Genomic DNA, 23,197 nt, shown 5'->3' on the forward strand with positions numbered 1-23,197 from the left:
GCCCCTGCCTAATCACATAAAATAAGTACTCTAATTAAGACAACCCTCATGGCTAGGCTAATCTCTCTCTCTCTCTCTCTCTCTATATATATATATATATATATACATCCTCTAGGAAGGGTAAAAGACTATCCTACCCTTCCGATGACTCTAAGGTCCAAACATTGACTAACCCTAAAAGTCAACAAAGTCAACGGTCAACCTTGACCAAACTCGCCGAGTGCACTACTGTGACTCGGTGAGTCCACACGTGTTCTTCACTCTCCTAGTCCTCATTCGACTCACAGAGTCAACCTCAACTCTGCAAATCATCACCGATCACAATCTATGAAATGTCCCGAACCAACTCGCCGAGTCCGGCTCCTGACTCGGCGAGTACCATCATGCACTCTGTCCTAGATTCCCTCTGACTCACCGAGTCACTTCCCCAACTCAGTGAGTCACCAACTGTGTGATTATCGGGAAAACCCTTGTCCTACTCGGCGAGTCGGCTCTCGGACTCGGCGAGTTCATGCCATGCTCAAGCTGAACTGACCTCCTGAGGTCAGATCCGCTCCTCTAAACCGTAGATCCAGCTTCCCAAAGCATTATAATCACGTAAAGCTAACATCTTGGTGCTCATGCAAAGGGTCAAAGGCCTTGTTTGAAGATATGACCTCTAAAATGACATCCTAAGCTTATAACCCACATTAACACTCATAAAGCTCAAGGGAAAAGGGTCTTTGGACCTCTTTGGGTCCAGATCTACAGCACCAACACGAGAAGGGACCAATTACTCAATATTACCTTCCTCTAAAGGGGCTAAAAAGCCCTAACTCTAAGAATTACACCATAAACTGAAGAAGGGTCGAATGAAAACCTCAAAATGAAGTCTCTGAGCCCTGGAATCACTGGATTAGCACCCTCTTCAGCCTCCTCTTGTCCTGGTCCTCTTCTATTTGCAAAAACACTAACAAATGATCAAGAAATGGCTCCTTTCCTCTCACAATCACTCTAGCTCACTTAGGGTTTCTCTCGTGGGTCTGGTAGCCACAAATAACGGCCATAAGGCCCTTTAAATAGGCCCCAAACCTGAGGAAATAGGGTTTCATTAAACAGCATGGACTCGCCGAGTCCAGCCATCCACCTGGATAATGATTCGCATCTCTACTCGGCGAGTCTACGCACCAACTCGCCGAGTTCTTCCACAAAACTTGAAATACAACGAATAAATATAATACCTGAAATTCCGGATGTTACAAGTTTATGATGAAGGTCAACTCCTGATAAGTTTACCACTTATGAAGATGAACTTCTAATATAAATGATTATTGATCTGAAGGAGGTGTAGCAATGTCTTTTTGTATATTGGGTAAACCCCAAGAAATCGAGAATCGGCTCAATGATTGTTAAGAAGGATTTCTTCAACTGGGTTTACAAACCCAAAGCTTGAAACCCCTTGAGATAATGCGAGACCTAGCGAGAAAGAGACATCAACCATGTTGTTAGAAATTCGTTGCCTAAATTTTGCACATTAACAAATGATAAATCCAACTACAATCATAATCAATGAGAAATAAGGAATTTATGATGGGTTTTGAGCAATACATCAATCCTATGGTGTACATGCAAACCCTAATAGCTTTTGGATCTAGTTTGTCTAATGAACATGCAATTGAATATCCAAAGCTATAAACCCTAGATCTAGCATACAAATAATCATATTAACATAAAATAGGCTTTAGATCTGACCTTTGATTGTTATATAGCAATAACAATCAATCCTTAGCTTCAAAAAGCTTAATGCCTCAAGTGTTGCACCTCTAATGGAGTCACAAACACCACTAAGCAACAAGATGAAGAAGAGAAGAGAGGGGAGGCACCAAAACCGGCTGGAAACCCTAATCCAAGTGTTAGACACGTTTTTGGTGCATAGAGGGCCTTTATATACATGTAGGCTATGCAGCTATCGCGGTCAAAATTTCAATAGCGGTCACATGCCGCTATTCGCGGTTATCGCGGTGATATAGCGGTGTTATAGCGGTTTTTTACTATTACTTATAATTTATAATTTTATATTATATTTATATGAGATTTATATGTTTGAGTATTAATACTATAAGTCTATATAGAATTAGTATCATCAAATCTAAAAAGTCATATAAAAACATAACATAATATTCTATTATAGTAAAATGGATACTAGGTAGTGTCAAAATGTCAAATAGAGTTTAATTGTATTGCACGAGTTCAATATTAGTAGGTCGTGGTTGATTTAAGGAGTTAAGTCCCAATTCGTAGCATCATAGGTGTGGGTCGATTTACAAAAAGCATTAATGGAGTCCGACCATAGCAGCTCAAGTCTTCGTGAGTATAGAAAGAGATGATAAGAGAGTTATCGGTAGTAGGTAGATGTAGTTGTTATGCATGCTTTTATTTATGTTACTTGATCGGGATTTTTAAAATGAAAATATAGTAAGATCATTAAAAATAGTTTTTCATTGACAAAGTAGCCAAATGACCTAAAATATGAACGAAAATGGAATAGCGCACGTAGCGCCGCAATAGCGGTTATTGAAATAGCGGTAAACAGCAGTGAATAGCGATGTTAATAGAGGTATCGCGAAACGAAAATGCTAAATTGAAAATAGCGGTTCTTGACCTCTACAAAATGATATAGCGTCGTTATAGCACCGCTATAGTGCGCAGTTGATAGCTTAACATGTAGGCTATTAGTGTTTACAACTAGGAAACCCTAATCTGGCTGCTTAAGCCCTAAGCAACCCATGGACTCCTTTAACATATCCCTTGGACGAATTCTCAATGGGCTTCTCATAGAATTCGTCCAACCTATATTATTTAGGTAATCCATAGCCCAATTACAATTATCTTATAATTACAAATCCAGTCCCCTAAGTTTAACTAATCTCTTTTAGCCACAAAATTAATTCTTAATTAATTCTTGACTAATATTAATTAAACAATATGATTTCTCCTTTAATATATTATTCTCATAATATATTAATAAATAATAATTAAACCTTTCTCTCCTTAATTCACCCTACATATTGCTATGGTGAAGGCAACCCAAAAGGACCATGCTCATAATCGGGTCAAGTACATACCAAAATAGTTATGGACTTAGACACTAATCCAACAGTCTCCCACTTGGATAAGACACTAATCAAATCTAGGTTACAAGTGGTAGCTCCAATGGAGTTTTTTTGTAGTTCTCATATCTATATTTAGATCCAAGAACGCAAATCGGGCGTGGGTTTTCTTGTTTATATTTAAGGTTCGAAGATTCGGGTTTATTCTTGTAGAAATAGGTTCAAAAATCAAATAGATGTGTGTGTTTGTTCTTGTAATAGGCTTTAGAAATGAAGAAAAAGTTTTTGGAGACGAACAGGCTTTACGAGAGAGAGAGAGAGAGAGAGAGAGAGAGAGAGAGAGGGGGGGAGGTGTGGGGTTAGGAGATAATTATTTTCTTTTCTTTTTATTTTTAATTTGAAACAATATTCTAATATATATATATATATATATATATATATATATATATATATATATATATATATATATATATATATATAACCGTCATTTCAAAATTTTTTGGACCAAAATACAGAAAAGCCTTGATTTTGAACCTTTTATGCAAGTGAGAATTTTTTTTAGACTATATCGAAAGTTTTTTGTTATACAAATGAAATTTTTTTGAACTCTATTCAAAGTTTTTTAAATATCACAGGAACCAATCCTACAGTCATTTAATATGTATTGGAATTTGTTTACAACATAAAATATTTTATGCTTCTAAATTAATTTAATTCAATTTAGTCGGTATTTTTTATTAAAAAAAAATTGACTTAACAAACATGACAATACGAAAGAAAAAAACTGGCTTAAAATTTTTAAGGTGGCATAACAGAAAGATACAAATAAAAAAATAAATCAAAGAACAAGATATGTAACTAATTAATAAATAATATAAATAAATATGAGAAATGGAATATTAAAAAAATGCAAGGTGATGAGGAATATCTACCAACTCCTTCAATCCCATATATTTAACAGCACTGGTTATACACTTCTTGTCTTCTCATGAGTTTAATTTATTTGGAACAAAAATGAAATTAATGCCATTTGGATCGGTTCTAAATCCTTCTTCTTCTTCTTCTTTACGACCTCCAATGGTGTCAACTGCACTTCCGCCATGTAAGAAATTCTCATTCTTTTTAAACATAACTTCATACATAATCTTATCATCATCACACGTTTAAAATGCACTGCATTTCATACATGTTGATTAATAAATCACTAAAGATACCACAGTTCAAGGCATCATTGATTTCTGCTGTCTTTTATTAGGTCATGCAAGAGTTGAAGCTTCAAGGATCGATCAAGTGTGGAAAACCATTAGATTAAATCATTCTATTGTCAATTTTGGAAGACTGAATCATCTACCAAGTAAACTGAACTATCCTGAAAGTGTCATCAAGTATTATACAGACTTTCATGGACATCAAAGAAGAAGAACAAAGTTTCTGGCAAATGCTACCATTGAATATTCTCACGACTCACATGTTTCTGATGTCATTCGTTCACAATTTGAAGGCAATTCACTTGGAGCTACGTGGGATGTTATTTACAGATACTCAAAAGTTTACACGCTTCTAGGAAACGTACGTATGATTTCTAAATCTTACTAACACTCCCCATGGTAATCAGTTTCATTACAACATAATTAGCGACAATATTAAAAGTCACCGCAGATAATGATCGCAAAGAGGTTTCATCTCAAAACATACAATTTCAATATTTTTCAATATGATATTTCTCATTACACTCTTGATGACAAAAAAAATAGTCTGCCAAAGGTTTTCTTGCATATATCACTCTTATTAAAATATACTTAGTTATATGTGATAAGAAGTGTCACACATGCTCCATTTTTGTGTTCTTTATTTGCCACCGTATATATGATATCTAATGTTATTGGTTAAATCTATTTGTATCTTCAAAAAAGCTTTAATTAATGTCCATTTCGATTTTATTCAATTTAATATAGATAACGTTTAGTGTCTAATCATGCCTACATGATATTAAGCTACAGATTTTCGGAATAACAATCCATATCAACATCGTTGACTTTCAATGCAACTGTGATATAATTAGATAGCTTGACAACTTTTTGATTAAAAAATTGTCTAAACCTTGCTGTCATATCTTCCATCTTCCATTCTAGGGGTGACACCCCACTCTCCCTAGATTTATAAAACTATGGGTTGAATTATGTTTAGTATTTTAATATTAAACTATTAGGATTAGGATTTTAGGCAATTTAAGTAATGTAGTTTCCCATCTTTGTAAGAACTAGATTGTATCTGTTCCTTCTATATTTGTTGTAGGCTTTTATCTGCTTACAAGAAGTAATAGTTTCCTTTCTTATATAGGGGTGTTTGGCTTAACTTTTCAGGGGGCAAAAGTCATTTTTGGAAAAGTCACAAAAAGTCAGGTTTTCCTGACTTTTTCAAAAAGTTCATTTTTACTTGTATCCAAATCCAAAAGTAGCTTTTAAAATGCATTTGTCAAACATCTTTTGCTTTCTATCTTTTCCTAAAAGGACTTTTGGCTTCTAAAAAACTAAGTCAAACACCCCCATAGTAGTTCCGGCCTTTATCCTTATTATCTTTCTTGTTTTCCTCTATTCTTCCTCAACATCAAAGCCCATTTTTTGTGCACTATATTTCAGCCTCACAAGAAAGCATACAATTTAATCTTATAATTCCAACAAATTATACCATAGTGGAGTTATTGTATGTCCAATTATATGTCAAGAATGTCTACATTTGAAGGTGAATGTACTCAAAGAAACGGGCAGGATGGTAGTATTGTGACTATCTGATGCGTACGAAGTTGAGCTATTTGGTATGGGCTTATAAAGATTCAAGTGAACTTGCAAGCACAAAGAGTGTGAGATGCAATTCAAAATGGAAGATGGAGGAATGAAAAGATCGGATGGTTTCTTGCGGCCATTTACCAAGAGATCCCGCAGGACATAATTCTTATGTCAACCAAGAAGGACATGACTAAAGATGTGTGGGAAATGTTTAAGATAATGCACATGGGATTTGAACGAGTAAAGGAGGCTAAATTACAAGCCTTGAGAAGTGAATTTGATATCATCTTACCGAAGGACAGAGAGACGGTAGATGATTTTCTATGGGATTGAATACTATTGTGACCGGTATTCAATATTTAGGTGAAAAGATTGAGAAGATTATGATGGCGAAGAAGTTTATCTTCAAGCTGTCTTGATACGATTTATGCAAATTGTGACATCTATCTATTATATAATACAATGTTTCATTGATAAATAGTGAGTTTAAACCTCATATAAATAGACATAAATAAGAGACCTAATCTAAACCCTAAATGGCTCGGGCCTAAACCCTAATCACTAACATCCTCCCACAGTTTAATCGGAAGGGACGATTAAACTAGAAAAACATAAAACACAACATCAATGAAGACATCGACATCGGCGGTGGCAGAGCTCTAGCGATGATGGCTAACAACAACTGCTCATTGGAGAAGGAGAAATAACAAGTGGTGGCCAACGGCAGTTCCTTTGTATAAGAAGAAAGGAGCAGTGGCGGCGACGATCATCAACTTAGCAACAGAAGAGTCTATAGCAAAGCAACGAGAAAGAAAGAGGGCTCGAGCTGCGGCAGACGAAGCCTGTTCCAACATACTCGGAAAATAGATGTGAAGAAGAGGCAAGTTGAGGAGAAGGCAGAAATCTTAGAGGTAGGAGCTCTAGTTTGGTGTCGATGGCTGTTTTATTATTTAGGAGGAGAAAAAAAAACAAAAAAGAGAATATGAAGCATAATGAAGGCACCTCCGACGACTTTGAGAGATTGACGTCGAAGGTGGAGGGGCCGGTAGTGGGTTGTGGTCAGCGGTAGGATTTTAACCTAGATCTCTGATACCATTTATATAATACAATGCTTCAGATAAATAATGAAGTTAAGCCTCATATAAATAGAGATACACAAGAGACCTAATCTAAACCCTAAAGGGCTTAGGCCTAAACCCTAATTACTAGCACTATCAAGCAATTTGGAGACTTAAATATGAATGTATAAAAGGTTGTGGGTCATCTCAAGACCCGTGAAGAAAGGCTTTGGATGCCATAGAGAAAAAAGAGGAGGACCTTGTTTATTGTTTACACATGTCGAGTAGGCATCTTGATCAAAGCAAACAGACTAGGAAAGCTCATCAATGGTAAGAGAAGGACACAGAGGCTGAAGCGTGGAATGAGGATGAGGTTGTGAATATTGCTGAGGAGGTGTAATGCAAACTAGAATGACCACGACCCTCCTCGGAAGGATAAAAGTAAAATAAAACGTTTTACTTGTGAAATATTTGACCATTATACGTCAAAATGCCTGAATAAGAACTGAGGTGAGTAGGAGAACCACACCCCAAGCAAAAAAAAAAGATACCACCTGATGGAAATCTTACAAGAATTAGATGGAAATGCTATAGATCATGTGAGATTTGGCGACGAATCGACTGATGCTATTTTCGAAAAATGGTCAATATTATCCGATTGTAAGATTGGCGGCCAACGGCTCCTTTATGAAGTATATTACATTCAAAGTCTTAAAAATATATAATATTATTAGTCTTGGAAAAATGACGACTTAAGGGCGTCGGGTCATAATGAAGGTCATAATGGACATGCCAGATTCACCATTATCAGATAGGAACAACATTCTACTTTTAATAATCAAAATGATCACCAAAATGATTATATATATATATATATATATATATATATATATATATATATATATATATATATATATATATAAGATCACCAAAACGATTATATAAAACTCTTTTAAGAGGCGATAGCCCGACTTGACTTTTAGCAACAAAAGGCGAACCCACTTGGAATTGGTATAAACATAAGGAAGAAGACAATGTAGCTCCTAAAACCTTTAAAATAATCAAACTAGATAGTCCCAGAGTCAACCAAGGCCACCCAGATAGCCTATGAGACTATTTGAAACATTCGAACAGCCTATGAGTCTACCTAAAACATTCGGAAAACCGGTAGAGTACCCGGAACATCCTAACAACCAGAGTCAACTCAGAAAATTGAAACAACCCCGAATATAATCATGTCCAAATATGCCGAAATACCCCTTTTCAACCTCGATTTCTTCATTCTCAACCCACACAGAAATCCCTTCAAGCGATGTTAGGCCTAAAGGGTTGTGATCCCTAGTTGATATCTATATCGAAGCTGAGAATGTGATCCTTGAACCGAGAGAAATTATTGCTGATTTCAACGAATCAACCATTAAACTTTAAAGATACGGTAACCTTTATACATTGGAGGGAGACCATTCTAATAGAGTTGGATGAAATCGAGATAAACAAGAGTTGTTGAATTACCAATTTTCCACCTGGACAGAAAACAATATGTTTGATATGGGTCTTTAGAGTGAAGAAAGACAACTTGGGAAAAGTGGTAAAACACATAGTTCAACTAATTGCAAAGGTTTGGTACAAAAGCAAGGAGTCAAATTTGATAAAGTTTTTACACTTGTAGGATGACTTGATATTGTGTGGCTCATTTTTGCCTCAACGGATCAACGTTGGTGAGTTGTCCACCATCCTGATCTCAAGTCGTCTTTTCTTAATAGAGATTTATAAGAGGAGGCTTATGTTACCTAACTAAAAGGATATGTTGATAATGTACATAATCACATTGTTTTCAAACTCTTCAAAGTTCTTTATGGTCTACAATAAGCTCTTCAAGCATGGAACATTCGCTTTAATAGAATCTTAAAAGGGATCAGTTTTTTGAAATGATCACAAGACCTGACTGCTTACAAAAGGAACCCTGAATAAAAAAAGTTCTTATTTTTGCTGTGTATGTTGATGACTTAATCATTACCGGATCAAACACCGAATACATTAATGAATTCAAGGAACAAATGAAAGAAATAAATTTAAAATGAGTGAGTAGGGTTTATTTTATTACTACCTTGGAATTGAAGTGTCACGAAATAAATGGTGAATAGCTTCACGACAAACAGCTTATAAAACGAAGACTTTGAAGCAATCTGTGTTGCTAGATTGCAACCTGACAACCTCACCAATGAAACCATAGTTAAATGTCAAGAAGGATGAAGTGGTGAAAAAAAATGATCCAACATATAAGCGAATGGTGGGTTGTTTGAGATACTTGAATCAATACTTATCATCTGCGGTTGGAATTGCAGTACTATCATCTGCGGTTGGAATTACAACATTTTTATGAAGGAACCAACCACATTGCATGTCCAAGTAGTAAATCATATATTGCCGGGTGTAGAAGGAACCATTAACTATGTACTCAATTATGGAAAGGGTCATGGAAAAAAATGGACGGTTTTAGCGTTAGTGATCTTGGAGGTGACATGTTCAGTAACAAAAATACAAGTGTGATGGTTTTCTATCTTGGAAAGAATGCAGTCACCTAGCTATCTCAAAAGCAAAAGATTGTTGCATTGTCCATATGCAAAGCCGAGTTCATGGCAGCCACAATGACGGCATAACAAGCCATTTTGCTTGGGAATCTCGTGAATGAGCTTATGGGACGTCATAAGATGCCTATCACTTTGTGTAACAATAACAAGTCGGTAATTTCCTTGATGAAAACTATTGTGTTTCATGATCAAAGCAAGCATATTGATATTTGTTTCCACTTCATATGGGAGTGCATTGAACATGAACAAATTATATTCGACTATCTTAATTCAAAGGAGCAGCAAGCACACATCTCTATAAAGGCGTTGGCACACGTGAAGCACGGTGAACTGCAAAACATGATCGACATATATGAAACCAAGTTCAGTACGTTTTAAAGGGGAGAATGTGATATTAAACCATACCATGAGTGCATGACATCTTTTTTTATTAAAAGTTGACTACAACATTGATCTTCATATCTTCCACTGTAGGGGTATGACACCCTACTCTCCCTTAGATTTGTGAAAGTATGACATATTATCTTTAGTACTTTATTGTTAAACTATTAGAAACTTTGGGCTATTTAAATAATGTAATTTCAAAGCTTTTTAAAGAGCAGATTGTATATTTTCCTTTATTATTTGTTGTACGCTTTTATCAGCTTTCAAGAAGTAATAGTTTCCTTTCATAGTATCTCCTTTACCCTTATATTATGTCTCATGTTTTCCTCTATTCTTTTACTATTGCAAAACCCATTTTTTGTGCACTATATTTCAGCCTCACAAGAAATTAAGCATAAAATTTGATCCTATAATCCCAACAGTTAAAATCATTATTTGAAATAGAGAATATGAAACTAAACTATTTTAATGATCAGGCAATTTCCATCGTCTCAATTTCTTTGCTTGCCATCCAGAAGCTTTCAGATTTTACTCCATTATTTTTCGTTGGACTAACCCAGGTTCGCATCTTCCATCGTTACACTAAATTTCTGAAGAAAAAAAAAACAGATTAAATCATTTTAAACATAATATAAACTTCATATCGATTTAATTCAAACTGATTTCAGGCAGTGATCGGAGGCGCATTGGCCAACTCCTATGTTGCAGGCTTAAATCAACTCTCAGATATTGAAATCGACAAAATTAACAAGCCATATTTGCCATTGCCATCGGGGGAGCTTTCAGTTAACACCGCCATCCAACTCACCTCGTTATACGCTATTTTGGTATATATACAATCAAACAAATTTTAATTAAAAGTGGAGTATAAGTATCAAAATCTTAGTTGTTAAACAATGGTGCTTATACTATGCTTATTAGGGTTTTTGCGTTGGATGGAGTACTAAATCTTGGCCGTTGAAGTTAGGTCTCTTTTTATGGTATGCTTTTGGAACTGCATATTCAGTTCATGTGAGTCTCTCTTTATCTATGTATTTCCAATACAATTTGAACATCTAAATTTGTCAACCTTAACTTTTGTGTTGTATACTTGTAGCTTCCATTATTACGATGGAAGAGGATTCCTGCACTTGCTGCATTTTGTGTTTGGATAGTACAAGGAGCAATCATTCCTATTTTATTCCACTTGCACGCACAGGTTCATTAATTATCTTTGAGTTGACTGGAATTTTATCACTATTTTGACTTTATTATATAATGATAAAAAGTATTCGTACATAACAGTTTTTTGTCATACACAGTTTTTTGCATAAATTATTGTGTGTTAAAAATTTATTGTGTACAAATCAGATCCTATATAAATAACATTATAACAAGATTAGCAGACACTCAATAATTCGTTATTGGATGTAGCACAATTATCCCACTCATGTGAATCATGTAAATGTTTTTCTCTTGGCATATATAATTGTGTGTTAGTATGTCCTTTGAAAATCTAACAGATGTATTTTTAACGTGATGAATGTTATAGAAATACATACTTGGAAGGCCACTATTACTTTCGAAGCATGTCTTTTTTGTATTTGGAATCATGAGCATCTATGCGGTCGTTGCCGCACTATTTAAGGTACAAAACCTTTCTGACAATATAATGAAATACAAATATCAAGGACACATAATTTTGATTTTGATACTATATGAAATTGCCAAATGTAGGACATTCCAGATGTCAAAGGAGATAAGATAAATGGAGTTAACTCGTTGGCATCACAAATCGGTATAAAACCGGTATGCTCGAGACTATTTATATTAATCATTATATGCTATTGGATTCGACATTGGTCTTCAATTTGCTGAAACTAAATAACAACTGGAAATATTTTGGCAGGTGTTTTGGCTTTGTATAGGGCTCCTTGAAATGGCATATGGTGTGGCTATATTAATAGGGTTATCATCAACCCGTTTTTGGATCCGATTGATAATGGTAACATAATTTATTTTTTCAATTATAGTTGGTGTTTAACTTAATTTGTATAATTGTGCCTCCAAGCAGATTGGTTCAGGTTATATATCATACAAGTATAAAAAGATAAAAAAAAAAATTGTTTCTAATTTAATATTTTTGTTCATCTATTTGATATTTGAGTTGTTGTTTTTTTTAAACCAGAGAGAAAACGTTTATATCAAAAATAAGGGTTATAAAAATATAATAACTATTACTAGTCAATACTAAATTTTAATTAAAACGAACTAATAGAATATCTTTTGTAGATCTACACTGTTACATCTAATGTGCCATGTATTAAAAGTTATACGTTTTGTAATATTCATCAAATTAAGTTGGTGCATATGAACCCATGAAAAACTTATATAATATAATTGTTGTTTATAGGTAATCGGTCATAGCATTATTGGTTGTATACTTTGGAGAAAAGCAAACTTGGTTGATCTCAAAAACAATGTAGCCATTGAATCATTGTACATGTTTATTTGGAAGGTAATTACTTTTAACATTTTTGAAGTTAACTTAACTTCTTCATATAATATAAAAAATCCACTTCGTGACATTTAACACATCATAGCATCATTCTTTTATGCAGTTACATGGTGTAGAGTACTTGCTTGTGCCCTTCCTAAGATTTTAAGCATGTAGAAGCGACAGGTGTGGATTTCTTTTATCATTTGATTTCAATATATATATTTCGTACAAAAATGTACAAAAAGTAGTTATTAGATAGTTGTACTTTAAATACTAAAAGACATTGTGTAATTTAGTTTTTATTTTTGATATATGTATGAGGGTGTGCAATGCTTAAGATACTCAGATGTGGTTAGAGGGGGAAAGGGATAGTGGAGGGATTTTTTAATGGTACAAATATTGCTTTGGATTTTGGACGAAAAGATGTGACCTTACCTGGTAATTTTCGTCAACTAAATTAGATATTCGGTTTACAGTCAAAGAGTAAAAAGAACCATAACAGTGATGGATATAGAATTTAGACTCTTCTAATACTTGTTCGTTCAGTACCATGATGTGGTAGTAGAACCAGAACAGTAAAAAAAATACAAAGAATGATAATAATAATAATACATAAATAAGTAAATAAAAAACAAACAGATGACAGGTCCACAAATATTGGATTGTTGTAACTTGTAAGTACGATTTTGGATGTTTTCTAAGACTGTTTTTATACAAGTTTATGTAAAAGAACATTAGACAAGTGGGCCCAAGCCCAATTCTTGATAGTATTAGCTTTTTAGGAGTCTAAGTCTGCGGATCACTTCTACAGTCTTCTGCAGCAGAAGAGGTGGACCAAAGTAGGGGTGAGCGCGGTGCGGTTCGGTGTGGTTATTAGCTAAAACCTCACCACTAACCGCAAATGCGGTTAATCCATTTTCAAAATCGTTTGGTGCGGTTATTTTTGCGGTGCGGTTAGGCGGTTAGTTTTGCGGTGCGGTTTTGTTTTTTATGTGTTGCGGTTATTAACCGCATGGATTTGGTGCAGCTATTTTATGTGGTTTTTAACCACAGTTTAGAGCTCAAACGGTTTTAAGAGTTCAAACATATTACTTATAATAATAAATAAAAAAAAAAAAAAAAAAAAAAACATAAGGTATAAGACAATTAACTTAAATCACAAACAACTAATATATTAAAAACGTCAAATCAATCATAATTAACAATAAATATCTTAAAATTGTCTAATTATTGTATCCATCTTTCATCCATTTTTCAAAGTTAAAAATAGCAAAAATCCAACACTTTTGTCTTCTAGTATTGTATCCATCTTTCATCCATGACACTTGTCTTCTTTTTAATATTTAATATATTAATAATTAATAAAAAAAATTGTATATAATATATGCGGTGCGGTGCGGTTTTTTAGCGGTTTTTTACAAGGTTGTAAAAATTACTCGACGTTCGTTAGTCGGTGGACTGGGGTTAAAGGATTAATCGGCTAGGCGGAGATTAATCGGGGACCATTAATTGTTAATTTGTTAAATTTTAAAAAACTAAATATGAGTAATATCATATAAAAGTTCATAAATATCACTAATATCATAACAAAATAGGTTAATATGATAAATACAACGCTAATCATACCTAAAATAGTTTCTATTGAGATATGACTTCTTCAAAGTGTTAAAATTTCATCGGGTTCTACTGTTTCAGTCATTTTGTATGCATGGATTAATCGCTAGGCGCTCTCTAATCGGTCAAGTAGCGCCTAGGGATTAATCGGAGATTAATCGGGACCTAATCGAGATTTTTACAACACTGATTTTTTAAAACTAATAACCGCACTGCACCGCAAATTTGCGGTTTTTAAAAAACAGAAAACCTCACCATCGGTTTTTATTGCGGTTGCGGTTTATCGGTTGCGGTTTTTGCGGTTAATTTTAATTGTGGTGCGGTTTTTGCTCACCCCTAGACCAAAGTACTGCAGACTGTAATGAGAAGCATGTTTGTTTTTTTTAACGTCTGCAAACTGCTATAGATATTAAAAAATTTAAAATAAAGTAGTTTAATAAACCGAAAATAGTTTTTTAATACCAAAATTTTAATAATTGTACTCTTAAAACATTGAAATAAAATTCAAACAACCAAATTAGTCTTACAATAACATTTTTAAATAAAATTCATACAACCAAACTTTAATAATTCTCATTCCATATTTTGCATCAATTGTTCGGTAATTTCATCCCGTAATTTGGTCATATATTCACGGTCCGTTGCAGTACCATGTGTTGGAATCTCATTTTCATCATTATCAACGACTGCATTGTTATTCCGAACCGAGACATTTGGTTCATCATATCGTGCAAAATACTCATCACGTAGTCTCTCTCTTCTTATAAAATTATGAAGCACAAAACATGCTAGGGTAATGTTTCGTTGTGTAACCAACGAAAATGGTGTCATCCTCTTCAATATAGGGAATCATGCTTTCAAGACACCAAAAGCATACTCAATGACATTCCGAAGTTTTGCGTGTGCATGGTTAAATTTTTTTTTATTCGTTAATGCACGTCTTCGACGGAAATCTCCAAGCCAATACCTCACATTATGGTACGGTGCCATAAAACCTCGAATGTTTGCATAGGCGGCATCACAAAGATAATATTTATCTGTAAAAAAACAAAAAAAAAGTCATTTATTTTTCAAACTAAGATAAAACTACTTAAATAACCATAAATTTACCTGGTGGTGGAAGCCAGAATGGTGCATGTGGATTTGCTAATGCTTCTGATAAAATTCTAGAATCGTGTGCTATCCCTTCCCAACCGGTCACAACAAACGTAAACATCATGTTGAAGTCACATATTGTCAATACATTTTGGTAACAATCTTCTTTTCCCCTACTTCTATATAAATCTCGTTTGTTTGTAGGGACAACAACATGTATCAAAGTGCCATCAAGTGCACCAACTGCTCCCTTGAACACCCGTCGTAGCCTTCTATTATGTCCCGGAATGTTTGGATTCGAATTAAAAGAAGTTGGTACTATAATGTCATGTACGAAAAGCAACATTTTGTCCAACACTTCATGAAAAAACTTATAAATTGTTTGCTTTGAGTGTTGAAATCTCTGCTTGATAATCACATAACGTTGGTTATAACCAATCATCATAAAAAACATAGCCATCTTCTCCTCAATCGACACATGTTTGTTATCCTTTAACGTGTACTTTACTCTAAAATGAGCACATAGTCGGACAAATGATTCACGGGACATGCGTAGCACTTCAATACATTGTAGAGGATTACGGTAATAACAAATAGGTTTAGCATATTCAACAATAATACATCATGAATGAACAAAAAAAAATCATATAAGCAAAGATTATACAACACAATCAACAAATAAGTTTAGTATAATCAACGATTTAAGCACAAACTTGCATATAAGCATAAACTTGATCTCCATTCAAGAAATACAAGTAATAACAATTCAGTAATTAAGTTTAAAAAAAAAAAAAGAACCATTTCAACAAAGATTTATGATTTCAGCTTTTAAGATTAATGGTTTCAACATATAAACTTGCATGTAAGTTTATGATTTCAACATATAAACTTGCATATAAGTTTATGATTTCAACATATAAGTATATGATTTCAGCAAGGATTATGATTTTATCCAACATTCATAACAATTCAGTACAAAAATTCATAAACCTAAATATAAATTTGAGCAGAAAATATGTTTAAAGAACAATTATATCATAAATCAACATTCAACAAAGATTTTAGCAAAGATTTTTCACATCTCAGCAACAAAATCGGTACTCAAATGCATAAGAAATCATGAAGAAAAAAAACTTACCTGATGTTGAAGACGATGGAAGCAAAGATCGCACGTGATGTTGAAGACGATGGAAGCAAATATCGCACGTGATGTTGAAGACGATGGCAGCAGCGGCGGCGACCGGCAACGGAGGGGGGACTGCGACCGGCGACCGACAAGGGAGGGGCAGCGGCGGCGACCGGCAACGGAGGGGGGACTACGACCGGCGACCGGCAAGGGAGGGGCAGCGGCGGCTGGAGTCAGTCTTCAACAGGATCGATGAGAAGGGTGCCGAGAAGAAGGAGAACGAACAAAGAAGAAGGTGTTGGAGCGGCGTTTTTGTTTAGAGCGTAGGGTGTTTTTTTAGATGAGGTTAGAAGTGGTTAGAAGAGTCAAGCCCAATGTTGTGTGGGGAAGAGGACGGAAAGAGGTTTTTGAGCCCGAAGTCTGCAGAAAAACAAACTGTTGTGAACTTAAAAGTGATGCGTGTGTGCTGCGCCACGCAGCACTAAGAGTTTAGAAGAGCTTTTTTTAAAAAAAAACAAACACAACCTTAGTATTTATAAGGTTTAGAAGTGTGTTGAAGAGGTAGAGGTGTATCGTGTATATCCAAACCGGATTTGTAAAAAGATTGATATCCAATGGTTAAGTGTAACCTAAGTACCTAACCGGATAAATCCTAGTCACTTGTTTATAATAGGTTTAAGAAAAACGGACAGACCGTGATTTTATTGTATTTATATCTCGTTTCTTTATAACCAGTGGAAAGAAAATTATATTTTTATATACCCAACAACTATTTACTCGTTTATAACTATTTTTATCCCAAAATGGTCATGTTACCCATCTAGACCTAGCATAAATGTATGTTGAATGTATTGATTCTACCACAACGGTCAAAATAATCTTTGTTATTTTTGAATTATCACAATCTTGATTCTTCACTTCTTTATTCAATTCCGATAAAATTCATTCGTCCATGGAAGAACAAAAATTTATATCAATGAAGATGTCATATTTGTACTTGAGAATTCTCGAGACCTAAAATTTGGGACAACTTCGATACATTTCAATTGACGACTAACGGGAAAAGGGTGGATGCAAAAGATGTAGTAAGTTTTTTCAAAAACAATCAAAACACCATTTTGAAAATTCGTACGCAAAAGATGTAGTAAGATTTTCTAAAAAACAATGGAAACACCATGTTTGAAAATTCATACGCACCATCCAAGGCACTTAAACAAGTTATGTACCCAACTCAAACTAATACTGGCATAACATGTTATTTCTATACAATAACGACGAACTACAAGAATCCTTCATGAAATTTGTGATCCAAGAAACATTGTCACCCAAGCACACTTCAGCAACTCAATACTTTCGAATATTGTGAAAATGAAGCTTCAACTAAGTTAAACTTCGTTAAGTCATAATATCCTCGGACGAGTTGCAATAAAAACTTCTAAATGTTACAAAATAATAATTTTAGGTTTTGAAAATTATGAACATATTGTGTCCTTAACAATGTGACCTTTCCACATCACTCATGGGCCTCATATCTTGCCATTACGGCTCATTTTTTAACCGGTAAATTTGGATAATAATTGTACTTGAATCACGTTTTTAACTTTACAATAATTATCGGCGGCTTAAAAACTTTAATTGAAAATAGAGCTGAGTTTTAGGTTTAACTGAAATACCACAATATTGTCTAAAATCAAGTTACTAGTTTCAACGATATTTTTCAAAATTTATTTGAAAATAATATAATCAAGTATTGTTCACAACATATTATAATACCTCAAGGAAAAGGGGAAAAACAGGGGAATCATCTTACGGCAGTCATGATGTAAATATCACATTCGATAATATTTTAGTATAGGAATTTAGTAAATGACAACAAACTTTCTCCCTAGAATTAGAAAATTATATGGCTTTTAGTTTATTATAGCACCAAACGAATACATGCATATTGCAAAAGTTACATTTGTTGTAGGATCCTGTGAGATGATTGGCCGATGCAAAATAATAATATCTTACAAAGAAAGAGTTACAAATATGACACCAAAAAAACTCTTGGTTGGAAGAGAGCTCAGCCACTCTATATTTTTGTAAGGTGCACAAAAAATGACCTAGTTTCCTTTCTATTTATAGAAGAGAAGGAAATATTACAAACCTAAATGTGATATTCTAACCTAACTATCACTTACCATTGTAGAACATTTTAAGCTCCACCAACCCCTACTCCCTGTAACATCCCAAAAATAGGAGTAAAAAATTCATTTTAAATAAGTCAAAACTATTAATTTGTTGTTCCAAAAGATGATCAGAGTCAAACTATTCTCAAAACATTAGAGTAATTTGTAAACATTCATTGAGGAATAAATCTTCAGGGGATGTGGTGCAATCAAGCTTGGCCCTTCCTTTTGAAACCTGAAGTACCTGAAAACATTTTAAACATAAACTGTAAGCACAAAGTTTAGTGAGTTCCCCAAAATACCACATGTCATACTAATTAGTGGGCCCAGCCCTGGGTATATTCCAACCCAACATACAATCATGGGCCCAATCTTGGGGTATGTTTCAACCCGAACATGAAATAATGGGTCTATCCATGGGGTTTATTTCAACATGAACATGCAATAATGGGCCCAACCCTAGGGTTTATTTCAATCTAATAATACATGAAAGAGTCACAAAGACAGCTAGCATTCTACATAACACGATCCAGTGGGTCGGCATTGCTGTCTTCGACCCACAAGTACAGTGAGAAGATTCACATGAACTACTCAACAGCTACCTCAGCAACAGCGCAGCCAACCCAAGCTTCCTAAAACCAAACCGAGACCAATCCTTAGTCAAATACTCAATTCTACCCAAGTTTTACCAAAAGTCAAACCGGTCAAAAAGTTAACGGCCAAAGCTAAGGTCAAAATCGCTAACAGCAGCCCTCCACTTCATGGCCTTCATTGGCCACATCGTGGGCACAAAATGCCAAAATTGTCGATGGATCCCAGTCTCCATGTTGTGGCAGCCTAAGGCCATGCCATGGGGACTGGTCTGCACAGCTCAAACAAGCTTAATCCATTTTCTTCCGAGTTTAGGAGCTCCAAATCTCATATATAATCCTTTTGCAAGGTCTTAATGGATAAAGTTTCTAACTTTATCTATTAGGAACGTCCAAACAATCAAGATGTAGACTTCAAGTCTCAAAGGGAACCAAAATGAATCTTTCTTAACTCAATCCATTAAGTCTAAGTCTTAAACCTTCATATTTGAATCAACATGATGTTTAGACGGATAAAGTTTCCAACTTTATACATAACAATGTCTCAATCTTCCAAGATCTAAACTTTAATACACCAAAATTACCTAAAGGACCAAGATAACTTGCATAGCTATAAGGGAAGGAAAAAGATCACAACTTTCCTAGTCCGTGAGGTCCATGAAGCATTCTAAACTGGTCAAAAGATGTTGGAGTCCACTCAACTCCAAGATCACCCATAAAATGGACCAAAAGTGCCCCCCCCCCCCAAATGACAAGATCTAAATAACTAGATGGAAATATTGGAACTTCATACTTATAATAGTCCAAAAACGTAGTGTCTTTGATGGATCCAAACTTGAAGCATCATTCCTTGCCACCAAAAGATCCTTCTTTATTTTTAAAATTTATCAAAATAACATAAAAGAACATCCAAAAGAGGAGAAAGGAGAGAGGAGAAGCTTAAATCTTGAAGGTGGAGGCTAGGGTTTCTCCCAATGGGTTCTAGAGGTGATAGAGGCTGATAAAATGGAAAAAAAGTCGAAACCTTATGCTTAAATACGTTGAAAACCCACAAAAATCATAGGTTTGGGCCTGATTGATCGACGTGTCATGGCTACGCTTCGTCGTGTTGTGGCAACTGCCACGTCGTGGGCTCTGATCCCCACTCCATGGCAATGGTCTTTCATCCAAATCCATCCAACTTCAATGAGCCATAACTTATTCATTTCAACTCCGTTTTTGGCGATCTTTATATCCACAGAAAGGTATTGACGATCCCCACAACCCTATCTAGTTAATTTTGACTTAAAATATACCGAACTAAAATCCTTAATTCATGAAAGAAGTCTAAAACATCACTTTTCTCATTTTACCCTTTGACTCCAAAGCACAAACCAAAGGCTTAAATCACATAACCAATATTATCCACATCTAATAGGGTCTAAACCCTATTCTATTGAAGCCTAAAGCCTTTACTTGATCCATTTATTATCCACAATCCCGAATAAGAAACTTTCCGAAATAGGATGTTACAACTCTCCCCCACTTAAATTGGATTTTATCCTCGAAATCCGTCTTGGTTAGGATCTTAGAAAACAACGCCAACATATTCCATAAGCTTCCTCTAACCACTTCAAAATCAAGGCATCTTATAAAGTAAACTTGAGATACCACTCAGTAACCCACAATTTCCAACAAACAACCCAATAACTTGAAAATAGTCAACTGCAACAACTATCCTTCTCTCCCTAACTATAAGACCAAACTTCCAGAGAGAGTCATTCAAACCGGGAACTCTCAAAAATGAAACTAGAACTAACTCCATCAATAAACTCCCAAAATCGGGAGCCATCAGTCTTAACTTTAGGAACCATACCCTAAGACTAATGATCATCCATTTGTCATACCTACCCCCAATCCCTAATTAGGAGCACCACCAAATCATGTAGAAAGAATACTCAAAACATACTGATCGTGAAATTCAACTAATCCCAAATCAGGAAACTATGCTAAAAAACCTTCAATACACACTTGACTTCCTAACAAGTCATCACCAACCCATTCCTCCCATGAGCATAATGATGGTCCATCCAAGAATCTCACGTTGCATCCAAATCCCTCATTAGCTTAGGTGTACAGCCACTTGACAAGTCATTCAAGAAATTATCAATGATCCTCATGACCCAAAGTTTCAGATCTAAAGCCTATCTCTGGTAATCTAGCTCCTAACAATAGCCCACAAGCAAGCAGAGACCGACAAATGCAACCATTTAGCAAGAAACTTCTAAGGTACAACTAATACTCTCAACAAAAATTTACTATCCACACGATCCAAACCAGCTAGTCACTGAGTGTCCCGACTCCTAAAAATGCACTAACACCAAACCATGACAATAATACTAATGATCTGGGATCTAAGAGTCTCAATCAAATGACTGCCATGTCTCACCCATAGGAGTCATACAACCATCGATTCACGATACATCGTGACACACTCTAGCCAGCAGAATGATAAGCTTACAGTACCACGCTGATCTTGCCATCATTCCATCACTGGCCTGAAGACTCACGACCAGCACCACAGAGGTCTAAAGGTATTTAACCATTAACCCACGAACCTGCATGAACCCAATAAACATCCCTCTCAACACAACATGATCCATACCTTCCTATAACACATAATTCATTTCACATCACAGGCTGTTACCAACGCAAAACCAAACGAAAACATGGTCTCACACAACCAGAGAATAAGGTAGGCAGTTGTACTCTTGTTCCAATTCAAAGGCTATACACCAAATAATAACCATACTAATAAATTTGGACCAAGTGTTCTTTTTCTATCTTATTCATCCCATATACACCCCTCAAGGGAACCCATAACCAACCCTAGATCTATTGCATTCCTTCTTTCTCACAACCTTACCCAAAGGGTGAAGTACCAGTAGATCTAACAAAATGACGAACCTCAACCTTTAACAGAAACATCCTCATGAATGACTGAAACAAGATCCCACACATTGATTGCAACAGAACAGATTCCACTGATACATAACTAGCTCTTTTAATCAAAATACCAACCTTGTCGACACGACATGCCACAATATACAACATACAAAAATTGACGATAAGTCGACACATCCATTGAACTTTAATTGATACAACTCAAAATTTTCAAAGAACCTCTGATATTAACGATGAACGAAATGACTAACAATCGAGATTGCATTGACAACCAATCCAATGATCCAATACATTGTTGATCAAATCCCATGAGGAACTAAACATACTAACCTTTGAAGCTGATTGACCGATCAATAATTGCCCATCCTAGACTGTAGATTGCAATCTATACAACGAGCTAACAAATCCTTCAACAATTGATACTCAACTTGAGCGACCCAAACGGGTCTTTACCTATTCATCGTCGTTCCTAGAAGGAACCACTGGCTAAACTGAGCTCCTCGTCTAATAGCTTCCTGCCATGAAGGAAAATATTGCATTCCAGAACACATATATCTTATGGCAGCTTGGTTAATACCGTCGTCCTGTCCAAATATTGAACCAAAGTCTCATATACCCAAATCGTAGATTCTTGTGACCCGTTATTCCACAACCATAAACTCAAAAAAATCGATGATCCTCCAAGCAGAATACCTAGTTCTCCCCCACTTAGGGTTAAAAACACCACCAACTAGCAATGTAAACAAACCATATCTCAAACCGGATCAATCGAGTACATACCATCCCTGAATCTTGGAATGTATAACATAACGCAAGATGATCTTCTAGATAAAGACTAAGAAATCTCAACGAGATTTTGAATCTCAGATGGAGACTTCGGAAACTTCCCAGTCATAACCGCCTCTATCATCAAGAATCTCATGCAAATGAACAATTAATAATTATGACAGTACATTCATAGCACCGATTCTCTATCTAGAAGCAAATTGACTACCCCATATCTCATTAACAAATCCCCAATGACCAATTCATCATGATAATTATTCAAAAATACAAAATACATCAACCTCATAGTCGGGATATCAGAGACAACAAAATTTTTCGTTCCTGATTCACTTCCTTGCTCACCTAAAACAATCAACTAGCACCCAACCTAACTATATTCAAAGAAAGAAAACCATTGATCTCATCTTAAGGCAACCATACCACAAGAATCCTCTTGTTCATTACCACATTGCCATACTTTCCCCCAAAAACCAAAACTATCTAGC

General features: G+C 35.2%; 2 protein-coding genes across 2 annotated transcripts; one reads left to right on the forward strand and one right to left on the reverse strand.

The window, feature by feature from the left end:
- The first annotated feature begins 4,042 nt into the window (after positions 1-4,042).
- LOC145053480 (homogentisate phytyltransferase 1, chloroplastic-like) lies at positions 4,043-12,728 on the forward strand. The gene is made up of 11 exons (XM_079001532.1): positions 4,043-4,191; positions 4,345-4,658; positions 10,385-10,468; positions 10,577-10,735; positions 10,830-10,919; positions 11,005-11,106; positions 11,440-11,535; positions 11,625-11,696; positions 11,797-11,892; positions 12,301-12,405; positions 12,509-12,728. The coding sequence occupies exons 1-11, from the start codon at positions 4,104-4,106 to the stop codon at positions 12,551-12,553; spliced, it is 1,251 nt and encodes a 416-aa protein (XP_078857658.1). The 5' UTR covers positions 4,043-4,103; the 3' UTR covers positions 12,554-12,728.
- Positions 12,729-14,850: 2,122 nt separating this feature from the next.
- On the reverse strand, positions 14,851-15,646 carry LOC145050097 (uncharacterized). Its single transcript, XM_078998403.1, has 2 exons — positions 15,112-15,646; positions 14,851-15,038 (listed from the first exon to the last, which is right to left on the reverse strand). The coding sequence occupies exons 1-2, from the start codon at positions 15,644-15,646 to the stop codon at positions 14,851-14,853; spliced, it is 723 nt and encodes a 240-aa protein (XP_078854529.1).
- Positions 15,647-23,197: the final 7,551 nt, after the last annotated feature.

Source organism: Lactuca serriola, chromosome 5, assembly GCF_051521515.1.
Source record: "Lactuca serriola cultivar US96UC23 chromosome 5, Lser_US96UC23_V15, whole genome shotgun sequence".
Taxonomy (NCBI): Eukaryota; Viridiplantae; Streptophyta; class Magnoliopsida; order Asterales; family Asteraceae; genus Lactuca; species Lactuca serriola.